General features: G+C 37.4%; 1 protein-coding gene across 3 annotated transcripts in view; it reads right to left on the bottom strand.

The window, feature by feature from the left end:
• PTPN4 (protein tyrosine phosphatase non-receptor type 4) overlaps positions 1–12,851 on the bottom strand; it is a 114,802-nt gene that overhangs the window by 100,903 nt on the left and 1,048 nt on the right. Inside the window, exon 1 of one of the 3 annotated variants that reach the window (XM_015634625.2) lies at positions 12,777–12,845. The exons of the other annotated variants lie outside the window; for them this stretch is intronic. Coding sequence (XP_015490111.1) covers positions 12,777–12,789 — 13 coding nt within the window. The 5' untranslated portion in view covers positions 12,790–12,845. Of the gene's footprint in view, positions 1–12,776; positions 12,846–12,851 lie in introns of those variants that run through there. 3 annotated transcript variants of the gene reach the window in all.

The raw sequence follows: 12,851 nt of genomic DNA, 5'->3' as shown, positions 1-12,851 counted from the left end.
CCCTGCATCCAATCATTTATGGAAATTTACACTCGATCTACTTCATTCCCAGTAACACATGCTTAAATTTAGCAAAAACCCCCACATTCCTAAAGTGTCATCAGTGTCTTCAGAACATAATAACAAGATTTGTTCTTAAAAATTAAGATGGAAAACTATTTTCTGAAGACATAAATTTCTTTCATAAGTATGGACAATTTCTTTATCAAACAGGCAGAATTCACTGCAAAAATACTGAAATTGCATACAAGGTGGTTATACACCAATTCTGCTGAAAAGGCTCTTAGAAGGTAAGTGGGAAAGAGAAAATATTTTTAGTAGGTCATAAGATACAAACATAATCCAACTATGTCATGCTGTTGTAGAGAGGGAATTCCTCATATGAGGATACTGAGTCAGGCGCACAGCCCACGGGACAGATGAATGTCCTCTCTCATGATTCTCAGGATAGCAAAACCTCAATTGGATTCGGTTTTAAGCTTCCTAAACCAGATGCAGGTCAAATAAGAACAGCCAAGAGACTGTTCCAACACCAAGCACTACCAAAATTAAACACCTGAAAAGGCACAATAATAAAACAGAAAGAATTCAGGTTACTTCATACAATACTGCAAAAATTCAATGCATTACAGCTTTCAAGCACTTTGAAACACAATTTTTATCTATATATAGCTGATGGAATGCTTACCAAGACATTCAATGTTAAATCTATTAGATTCAGGTTTTTTATAATGGTAAGGAGGAGTAAAAGCACACTCACAGACCCTGCCCTGGCAGAAGAAAGCACTTCTGGGAAAGAGATGAAAAGTACAAAACACGGTAAAGTGGTCAGGGAAGGATTTAGTTCAAATTTAGGATTATATTTTTGTCCCTAAGATAAATTTTTAACTACCTGTTCTACAGAGAGGGTATATACTTGTATATACTTTGAATAAATTCAATAAAAATGATTACCTGACAATGGGGAGCTAGGAAACACATCATGCTGTATCAAACAAGAACTTCTTTCTTGCTCCATACCAGTACTGTATTTTATTATATCCATGTTTAAGGTCTTCTGGCACCTACTTGCATGAGCTGGACAGATTGCTGATTTCCTGGTCTTTTCCATCTCCTACCCCTTTTGGTATTTTCTGGGAGGGTTTTCTGCTTCTATTTCTGCTTCTTGCATTCAAAACAAATTACAAACATTTATCAAATGTTTGTGTGTAAAACATGTATGTTTGTATCCAAAATGCATCAAAACATTTCTGATATATTTGAGGTTGGCTGTCTGAGAGCAGCAGTGCCAAAGAGTATTGATAATACCCACAAATATTTGACCATGTTAAATAAAACATGAGATACTGGGTTTGTCTTGCTTACTGTCAAACTGTTTTTCATAAAAAAAGCAGCAGACAGATAAACCTAAAAATACAGAGGGATGTTTGCTTTTAGACAAATCTAAAATTATTTTTTGCCCTTTAGCAGAACCAAGTTTCCTTAACTAAACTGTTTTTAGATGCCCATTATTATTTCTCCCATTTTATAAATTTGTTACAAAGTACCTACAAGAACAGAGGAAGGGCAATAATATGTTTTAAGAAAAATTCATGTTTAATAAACTTTAAACAGTAGGCTTACAAATTGTGCCAGCAACATTCCATTATCTTGTTTTGATAAATGCCAAACACCCTGGGAAATTAAAAGCAGCTTCATATTGCAGTGACAAAATTAAGATAGGTTTTGGTGTACCTATCAGTCAGCTGAAATGCAGACATTAACATACTAACTTTGTGGATCCTTGAATGACATTAAGTGTCAAGATGAAAGCAGCTGACTCAAATGCAATCTGAATAAGACAGAAGTAGAAAAGAAAATGGGGAAGAACTTTGAGGAACCAACAGAAGTTCTAGCTTCACTTTCCCTTTTTTTTTTTTTCCAAGATAACACCATGGCAGGATTTAAATTCTAAATGAACATCAATGGCTCTGCAGCTATGGTATTGTCTGTGTTAGCAATCTTGCTTCTCACCATACTCTAGCTTGCCTCTCTTTCCTCTCATCACCAGCAAAACACTTCTCAACGAGCAGTGTAAGTTTGATCTGAGCATTAGGACAGGGAAAGACTAGAGACAGGCCATGCTTCCCTACATCTCCACCAAGCTGAAATGTTTCTCAAGTGTCAAACCATGGACCTACTCATGCAGCAAGGTAGGTGAGGAGGAGATTGTGGGTCTGCATCTCAAGGTGACTGGACTGGTGGCAGCAAGTTCTCAGTTGGTTCTCAAGATGAAATTTAATCCACAAAAAAGCTCTTAACACCTCCTTCTTCTCACACAGAACCAGACTTTCTAGTGAGCAGGAATTAGGAGATTGTGAGGGTGGGGAAAGGTGACTGTCATCTAAAAGGCCCTGCTGGTAGCTTGATTTTCTGAATTAACAGCAACACTGGAAAGTAAAGCAAGAATATAAAAAAAATCCATTCATCTGAGTACCCTGCTGACAATCAGAACAAAACTCTTCCCTTCTAGATGTGCTCCCCAGCCCAGATATGAACACTGTACCATTACCTAATGGATACTGCCCAAAACACCACTCAAAGGGTTCATAAGGCAGTAAAACACCACTGAACACAGAGTGCTGTATTTCACATCACATCATCTTCGGACTACTTCAAAAGAAAAACATCAACTTTCTAAAGCTTCTGGTTTGCTCAAACCACCTCCTTGGATATAATCTCACTTCCTAGAACCCACCTAAAAACTTCAGGATCAAAAGAGATGTTCCAGATGACATGGCCTAAGGTGTAATGTGAACACTAAAGGCTGAAAGTACTTCCAGCATAACCCTGCACAATCACAGGTTGGTCACTTCTGTGGCTGTTAGCATAAGAAAATTGAGCATTTTGAAGGAGAGGACTTACTTTACACTGCATGAGTTGGAACAGATGAAAATTAAGCAAACAACTCCATTCTCTGAATACTATTTTTATATTTCCGTCACAATATAAGAACAGGAGATTATGCTTAACATTTGGTTGATGTTTAAGGAAAAATCCACCAGTGAATATTTCACTAACAACCTCTGCACAGAGTACAACATGCAAAATAAAACGAATAGAGCTTGAGAAAAAAGATTAAAATTACACTGTTTTGGAATGCCAAATGTAAATACATCATTTTCAAATGAAACTGTCAAACATCTTGTTGTGGTGGTAAAAACCAAATCACTATGCAAAATGATAATATAAGAAAAGTCAATTGTATGTTTCTAATAATAAATGCTCTTGTGGCTTTTGAAGTCACAAAAAAACTCTTGGCTGAATTGAAGCATTGATTTCTGTAGTTATTTATGTGCAGTTCCTATTAGAATTCTATTGAATTCCTTGAATGGTGAATGGAAGTGCTTTTGAAAACACACACAAAAACTGTTAAACAAGGGACAAAATAAATGGAGAATGTTGCATTGCCAAAAAGTTTCTAAAAGTCAACAGAACATTTCAATATTTTTTGAAGTGCAAGCATGTTTGATATGGTTTGACAGAAAATAAGTCTAATTAAAAACAATATTTAAAATAATTTTCCCCATCACTCCTGAAGAGGAAGCATAAACACTGGTATTTGCTTCTCAGACATTTTTTCTAAATAACTTACAATACTCTTCAAATATAATCTATAGTAAAACATAGCTTCATTTTACAGAATTTTAAAATCCTATCACTCCATCTTTTTGTCCACTATACACCCAATATAATGATATTTTACTTACTATGCATACAGATATATCCAAAGTGTACAATATACGTTAATTACACTAACAAAATGAGGATAGTTATACACTGCCAAAAGAAAAGTTTTGACTGTGGGTTTTTCTGAGTACTAAAAAGAGACATTTAAGTCTGGAAAGAAGATTTTTAGAATAGAGCTTTCTGTTTACAGCAGAAAAAAAATAACATTAATAAGCTTATCTTCAGAACTTCTGTATCAGCCTATTTTTACTTTAACAGAAACCACATTTATTTTCTCATGGGAAGTAATAAGCACTTCTAAAATAATCTTACCAAGAGAGCTCTTCAACAACTTAAGTAGTATCTTATTTTGAAGCAATTTAAAATTATTATTCTAGCACTGCTCAACACATATATTATTTCTTTTTTCCTATTTTTCCTTATTACTCATGGCACACTCATTCTGCTGAACTATGGCAATTTTGAATCTGTAGTTACACATCTTTGGTCCTAACACAATGACATGATTTGCTATCACGCTCTACTATCCGATGAGAGATGGATCTCTGGTCATATAACACATCCCAGCTTATTGTACACAACTGCTGGAGCACGCACAATTATCATGGCACACCAAAACACAAAATATATTCAAATGAATATGAAAGTCTTCAGTGGAAAAAGGCTTTTGCAGATACCAGAGCAGCTACAATCATTTCCCACAACAATTAGAATGAATCTGTTTGTCTGGCAAACAAACGGAAAAAAAAAAAAAGACTGTAAAGAGGTGGATTGGAAAATGCTTACACCAATGTAACTTAGAAATAGAAAACAGAGATTTGAGAAAGTAGCTTTACTGGCAACATAAGTTCTATTCAAAGGTAGCTGAACATGAGCTGAAGTTTTAGATGTTAATCAGGTTTCTCTTTCAAGCTACTCTCTCACATACATTTCATTAGTATAATTTCTACAAAGCACTTTTATTTCTGTTTTCTCAGGACTGTGTATGTGCTTCCAATGCCAAAGAAATTATTATCTACATCACCCTTACTCAGAGAAAGATGCTTTTTATGAAAATCCTGCAGAAATCATCCAGCATTAATGAGCTCCCATATAGCTTTCCCATAAAAGAAGGGAGAACATATGTAACTGGGGAGGGGACAGCACCACGATCATTAAAAGGAGGCAATGCTTCTGCTAGTAACTACAACCCAGTCTTTTAATTGCTTATTTCAGTTTTATTAAATAGCTTACAGCTATCTAGAGAATTTCTAATCTTTCATTTAATTAATCTCTAGAATGAAGTTCTCCTGCAGGAATTTCCTCTTGGAGGACTTTTTGTCAGATGTTCATTTTCAATCTATTTTCTAGTCCTCTACTGAGGAATTCTGCTCTAAGTGTAACCGTATATATACATCCTTGGTGGTTACTCACACCTTGTTTTCTTACTGTATGTCTCTCAATCTTTCAAGTGGATGTGTTTGAAAGCAGCAATATTTTAATTAATATCTTTATTATGCCTGTTATTCAATTCTATACAATTTACTTAACTATTGCAAAGCTTGCAAATAATCCAGAGTTTCTGCAGGCATGCGTATTGTGGAAAGTCAAAAACAGTTTTACCAGAAGAACCCAGGGAACCCCCACCACACTGCATCCCTCCCCAGGCACACATTCCCAGGGTCACTTCCCCAGGCAGATCCAGGAACTGTAGAACAAGATACTCAAATCTATACTATGAGAAAAAGGAAGAGACAGTATCACCAATACCGTAAATCTCTTAATTAACAGCAAACCTATTAAGCGAAGTTGCCAAAAAATTGTAACCACATTACACCACACAGGAAAGCAAAGCAAAAATAATGTTTTCCCAACAACAAACTTTAAAATTATTTTCTTAGTCCAAATTTGAATATCTGAAGGTTTAAAAAATTCAAGCCACTTCCAGCCCGAATAGCTTACAAATCTGAATTACATGGTATATTGTAATATATCATACAATGAAAGGAGAAGCAAAATGTTACTTAGTGAAGGGTTAAGAAAGGTAAGAAACTTTCGCCACCATTAATGTTCTGTCCCTCCTCACCCAGCTGCATGTATAGTAAACTTGAGATAACAGAACTACAACCAGCAGCAACTGTATCAGCCCGTAGCACTGAAGAATCTAAATCAGTAGTCTTATTTAAACTCACAGGAAACAAGAAAGCCAAAAAAATATTCAAATCATTTGGAGGTAAGACCCCATAATATAACCATTTGGTGTGTTTATTCCATTGTAATACCACTTCTGCATTTCAGTTTCTCCCTTCTGTGGTTGTGTGTACCATGGTTATTTCAGCACAAATATCACAACAGATCATGAGATTTGCTGACAATAAAAAAAAATAATTTACCTTTCTTTTTTCATTACGTTGTTTACCAAAACCCTACACACTTTAAAATCATTGCAGGGCAGCTGTCCTTTTCCTCTTTCCTCTCTTTTCTATCCCAACTTAGACAAAGATGATACACCCCTTCAGTTTTAGAGGCAGACACATTTCGGTCTTTCAAAACCTTCTTTTCAGAAACATTACATCCTTCCAAATATTAAACAGATCTGTCTATGGAAAGCAGGTGCACTTGGATGAGCTAACAGGATGCACTGTCTTCTTACAGAGTCAACACACAAGCCTAAAACATAGTAAGTGGGGAATTACTTGTAGATTAGGATTCTCAAGACTCACCCATAGCCTCATTTGCACTCAAGTACTAAAAACAGACTGTGGCATCAGTCCTAACTGTAGTCTGCCTCCCAAAGAAAAGGCAAGAACCTCTTCCAAAGTAAGTCTCAAGTGCAGCTCACAGTTTGGAAGTTACAGGCCACAGATTTAAAACTTAAATGGCAAGTTCCATAAAATTTTATTGTTAAGTCCAACAAACTGATATACATCCCTTCTCCAAAAGTAAAGCTTTTCTAAATAGGAGCACTCTAAATTCAGGAAAACATTTTAAGAGCAGTACTGAGACTATAAGCAGTTTAGACACAGTACAAAACATGGCATATGCAGTGCACACACACAGTTCGCACGGGAAAAAGCAACTTACAATGCAACAGATCACTGGACATCAGCATTGGTCATCTTTAACCTTATTTACACATCAAAAGACAAAAATATGTCTCACTTTTTCAGATGACACTAACAGCTTGTTGCATGTATCAAGATAGACAAATGCAAAGTGACATATGCTAATTTTAACTCTCTCCAAAGCCAATTTTTCATGGGAAGCCTGCATGTTTTTTCCCCCCAAAAATCTCTGAATTCACTGACAAGGTTAATGGAAAGAAAACAGTTTTATAATGTGTTCTTCCTCCTAAATTGTCTTTTTTTTAAGCAAAAGCATTGAATCATAATTGTAATATGTGAGAAGCATTTTTTTCTGTACAAAGAAAAATACATCACATTTTGGATTATTTTTTTGTTCAAATCAGTTATAAGAGCTTTAATGACAATTAACATGTTTTGCAACTTCATGGCTTAGGAAAATATAAGGAAAAGCACCATCAAGAAATTATCTCATGGCCCAGATAAAAAACAGTGCCAAGCTGGAACTTCAGAGAGCATTAATAACAATAACTGTTCTTCCACTGACTGCTATATTTTCCATGTACTCTTACTGACCATGTGGTAATTTCTCTACCTGAAGGACAGGAATTAACCACTCTATTCAACTAGCTCTATTTCAAGCCTGAACTAAGTGTGAAGTTAGTTCAGCACTGCATCTCTGTTGGCACACAGAGAGAGCACAAGTTCTGGTATGTCACACTTGAATCTCTCCTTTTAAAAACACAGCTTTGCAGTGTTATCAAATCCATTTGCTAGACTCTTGCAAATATTACCTTCCACTGTGACCAGAAAACACAGCAATCTCACTTGTTAATCTCCTCCAAGACAAAGTATGCCAGCTCATCACCGAGACAAAGGAGCCACAGCAGGCTCTTTTAACCAGCTGCTGCTCTGGTTTACATGGAGAGAGATTCATGATCATGTTTGATACATTTTGATCATTATTTGATACAGTTTGAATTTCTGGTTTTAAACCTGACCTATGCCATAAAAAAAAAGCAAATTACTTAACTAAGAATCGTTTTCTCATCTAAGAAAACACTACTTATGTAACTTTTATTGTACTCAATAACTGACACAAGTTTCAGAGCAGTAGTGATATAATTTGTTTCTGGTTTCCGTTTTTTGCAGCAGATACAGAACAGTCTTTGGAGGTTTGGTTGGTTGGGTTTTTGGGCAAGTGGGTGGTTTGTAGGTCAGAGAGATGCTGGTACACAAATACAAAAACCTGGCCAAAGGACTTGGAAAAAGCTAAAGTACACTCAACTGTCTTAATAACCTTTTGGAGACAAAATGAAGATCATTTGCTTAACCCAAGCACAGTTAAAGCACAAAACCAAAACCATTTAAAATTGGTTTTCTGGTTTACTCGTAGCAAACACCAGAAAAGAGCTTACATTTTTTTTTTCCAATTAGCTTATTAAAACTATCAAACAAAATAGCAAAATCACATATTACTCAATACCTTCAGACTTAAACTGATGTTTCCCAAGAAAAAGCACCAGTCAGAACAACGGTTTGACTAGGACATATTTAGAAATTTTTAATTTAAAGTCCAAAACCCAGGCTAATAAGAGAACTGAACACATCCTCCTTAAACCTAATCTACACCATTCTAATTTACAAAACTAAAAATTTAAAAAAGAAAAAAAATATCCAAGTATGAAAATGTTAATCTCTAGTAGCACCACATTTGATTGTCATTTGAAGATCTGGACTTTTGGTCACGCAGAATAATTCAGTTATTATTCTCTAATCTAGTTACCCTGAAAAAGATAAGAAATACCAAGAAAGACAGTGTAAGAATGTACATGCCAGAAGAAGTGGATTTCTTCCTCATCAATCTTAGGGTCAGACTGAAAATGGTGAAGTGGAAATGAAGAGCTCACTTCACACCCCAATCAGTGAAAATATTTCCCAGAGCATTCCTCATTACAGATCATAAATACTCATAATTAAAAGGCTGTTTATTTTTAAATGGATATTAGCCATTTCCCCCTTCCTCATGTAACTGTAGAGATGGCAGTGTCTCATAAACCACACAAATGGAATTGCATTTATCATCCAATAGTCACAGTAAACTTGTCCAAGAAATAATTGCAGTGTGAGACAAAGTAGTGTGCCAAGAGAGGTCTAATTGCATCACCCTACCAAGTCTTTTTTTGAAGGTACATAAGCTGAGAAAGGAGAAGCTGGTTCAATTCTCACATTTCAAAGACAAATTCATTGAGTTGTTTGTCTGATCTACTGAGAAGCTCTGTGACCACCAGCTGTAACATTCTGTGGCATGTACTGGGACACTGAATACAGCCAGTACAGAGATAGTGTGCTGTTAACCAGATTCTTTTAACCTACTCATCTGGACATTGAATTCTGGTATGTCAGCACGTCAATAAAACTTCTGTGAACCCTTTAACTGCTATGAACTTGAAGTAATTGATTTTGTAAGTGACAAACAGCAATAGTTTTCTAATAATTCTGAAATTCTCCAAAATAAAGATGGAGATTTGGAATATGTACTTGCATATATAATACTATAATAATGAGACATATATATATATATATATATAGACTTAAAAGGAACTCAAAAATTTTAGAAATTAAAGGATTTCAAAAGCCAAATAAAATTGTTTTTGTGCTACTTCGCTGGATTACAAGTCCTGAAGGAAAACAGCCTCTGTTCCCAAACAAGCATATATGAACAGCTGGTCCAGACAGCAAAGACCTGCTGTTGTATTACCACCCCACTGCTGAGCTCCTTGGGTTTTGTCTCCAGCTCGAGCCATTCTCCCCTCCCTTTGCTCTTCCACCTTCACAGTTCCTTCTTTTCCCCCATGAATAATTCCATATTATATTCCATTTTTACAGTTTAGGTTGGAGGACATTAATGCCCATGAGAATTTTGTGTGGCCATTTTATGAAAAGTGACAGCACCAGAGTGAAAGTGTGGTATTAAAAAAAAAAAAAAAGCACAGTCAACCATCTGCTGAAAGATTCTCTTGTTTGACCATTTTTTTAATTGGTGGGAATGGAAGTGAGGTGACACAGAAACAGGATGTGAAGGCAAGGGATTCATATGATCTTGCATCAAATTTAAACCCAGACTGGGGAAGGGGAGGAGCAAGACACAATCATGATAAACCAGAGGATCAAATTACTGGCAGTAAGAAGACAAACCACAGAAATGTGCTATTATCAGTTTAAGGAAAACAGTTTAAGATTGATTCCAACACCAAAAAAGCCCATGCACATGTCTACTCTTTGTTTTAATTAAAGTTTTGACCAGTTGAAAAGTTAAAACAGAATATTCAATTCACTGTAATTTTCAGAAGACATTTACCCAACCTACTGACTATGTCCAAAGTCTAAACTGCCCCAAGCAAGCTATTCTTGTTCCCACATACAGATGAGTTTATGGCTAACCCATCCTGGCTACCTTCCCCTCCAGTGTAACTTCCCCTCAGTTCTCCAGAACACGTTTGCAAAGCGTGTATCCCACTTTCTCTATTTGAACATAAACCAATGCACAAAACTCCCATATAGACTCAACAAAATCCGTATAAAGTAACGACCATAAATAATGACCCAGTGAAATGGAACCCCCAGATGCTGCTCAGGACCTTTCAGCAGTGCTGTTACAATATGAAAGCAATCTTTTAAAAGTCCCTTTATCCCCGAGTAATCGTGTCACACACTGTTGTATTAGGCTGCCAGCCCTGGAGCTCTGCGTGCCCAGAAGCCCCTATGACATCACACAAACACAACCAAACATTCACACACAGCAAATGCCTGCCACAAACACAGGCCTGATGTCTACTGAACCAATGTTTGAGCTCACGTTCCTGCAGCAACTTTTGTGCAGGTGGATCCATCTGCCCAAACAGGAGCCACTGCAGGATCTGAGCCAAAATGATGCACCCTGACTATTAACTTACCATATATTTCAAATATGCTAATGGCAGTGACATGTAAATAGTACTACATGAACTTTGCTCATTAACAGAGCTCATCCACTCCACAGAGCCATTAGCATTACTTCTAAGATTACAGGATTTGGGGTTTTATTCATGCTTTACAAATATAGCTGCTAATAATTAATTAATTCTAGTCACAGAAAAACAGTATTGGCTGAACTCTCCTGCTGCTATAAGTGTAAGTGTACCCAACCCTGAAAGTATTTTTAGCATGGGTGTTCAATCAATACTGTACAATCTAAATTAGACATTAATAGGACATAAGAATGGTAAAGCATGGCAATAAACAATGCATGTTCCATGGACAATTTTGCTGAAGAGGTAACCATCAAAGTAAACTCTAAATAGGTAAATCTGATTCTGAACAAATTTAACTTCAAACACAAGGAAAACATACTGAAAGGTAAAATTATTTAATACAATTCTGCTTGTGAGGAAAATGCATTTGTATTTCATTGTTTAATGTGACTTTAGAAAATTAAACTTAAAAACACATACATCATCTAAAAACACAAAGAAACTGTAATGACAACAAAATTTTAGCAAAAAAATCAGACCAACAGGACATTTCTGAGTTTATAAAGTATAAACTTGCCTGGGAAACATTGACACACATGTATATATTTGTAAGTTTATCACACAGAATCATATTTTATCAACATGGTGCAAGCCAGAGTCATGGCAATATGTATAAACAACTTTTTAGGTCAGTGAAGCAAGAAATCCATTGTCAAGAAAATGGCATCCATAAGATTATAATACTGAATATATTACGTTCAAGCAATGAACTGGAAAACTTTCCTTCAACATACATATATCTAATAAAAAATGGGTTTACCAATTCTAATGTAACTCATTCCTGTATTCCTGCAATGCACATTTACAATGTGATGAGCACACAACGTCTGCACGCCTGTGAACACGTCGGTGGCTCCCAACATTACAGAGCATTTATTTGCCAAAACAAGCAGACAAATGTGCACTCACAAAACCCCTTTACCACTGAGCTCCGAGTTTAGCTCAGGGCAAGAGAAATGCCCCGTGGGTGAGTAAATGTATGTGCACACTGCAGTTTAACAATTATTCTTCAGATGAGATCCATTAGCACTTCTGTAATACACAAATCACACAAATATTTTCTATCTCACAGTCGAAGAAATTATAACAGCTTGGCCACACTGAAGTCCTGGATGGGTGTAAATAGTAGCATAAAGTTCATTCACGTGTATTTTACATCTGAACGATGTATATCCTTCGAACAGACCAGAGGTGGGAACATTTCACGTACACTGGCAGCTATCTAGTTTTAGCTACTCGCTCTTTGAGATTTTTGAAAGGAAAAAGACGTTATGCCTCTTCCAGCAGGTGCTGCAACAGCATGCACGAGTTAACCCATCACCAGGTACACGGAAAGCCTCTGTCGCATATAGACACAACGATTATACAAGCCTTCTGCTCGAGGGAGACACTAAAAATGTACCAGAGGAATGCAACGACAGCACTCAAACCTATTTTCCCTGCCCATAACCAGGGCAACGCGCACATGTGCCTAGAAAGCACAGGATCGCAAAGTTTTTTATTAAACACGCTAAAATAAAAATCCGTTTCAGGCGTTCCGCAGAGTTCATCGCATTTTAGAGACCCCGAACTACCCCCGCAGCTCGTTCCCCTCGAGGCTGTTTACGCGCCCCCCCCCCAGCTCCACACAGCCCCCACATCCCCTTCGACAGAAGGGAACCGGCTCTCCTGTTTTTTCGGAGAGGGAACCGGAGGGAGAGCGCACACGCACGCCACCCCTCCACCGAAAGGGCTCAGGGCAGAGTCGCTCTCCGCCCGCGGCGACCTGAGCGCGAAGTTGCGGGAGGGGGAGCGGCGGGGGGGGGAAAGGGAAGGGAAGGGAAGGGGGGGTGGTCACAGCACAGAGACGCGGCTTGCAGCACCCCTCGTCCCCCCAGCCCGGAGCCCCGAGCGCGCCGGCAGCCGCCTTTACCTTCATGTAACATCCACGTCCTGGTTCCAGATGGAGCGGGGAGCGCGGAGGGAAGAGGCGCGGGGGGTGCGCGCT

The sequence above is a fragment of the Parus major genome, chromosome 7, assembly GCF_001522545.3.
Source record: "Parus major isolate Abel chromosome 7, Parus_major1.1, whole genome shotgun sequence".
Lineage (NCBI taxonomy): Eukaryota > Metazoa > Chordata > Aves > Passeriformes > Paridae > Parus > Parus major.
This window is presented reverse-complemented; position numbering and strand designations above follow the sequence as displayed.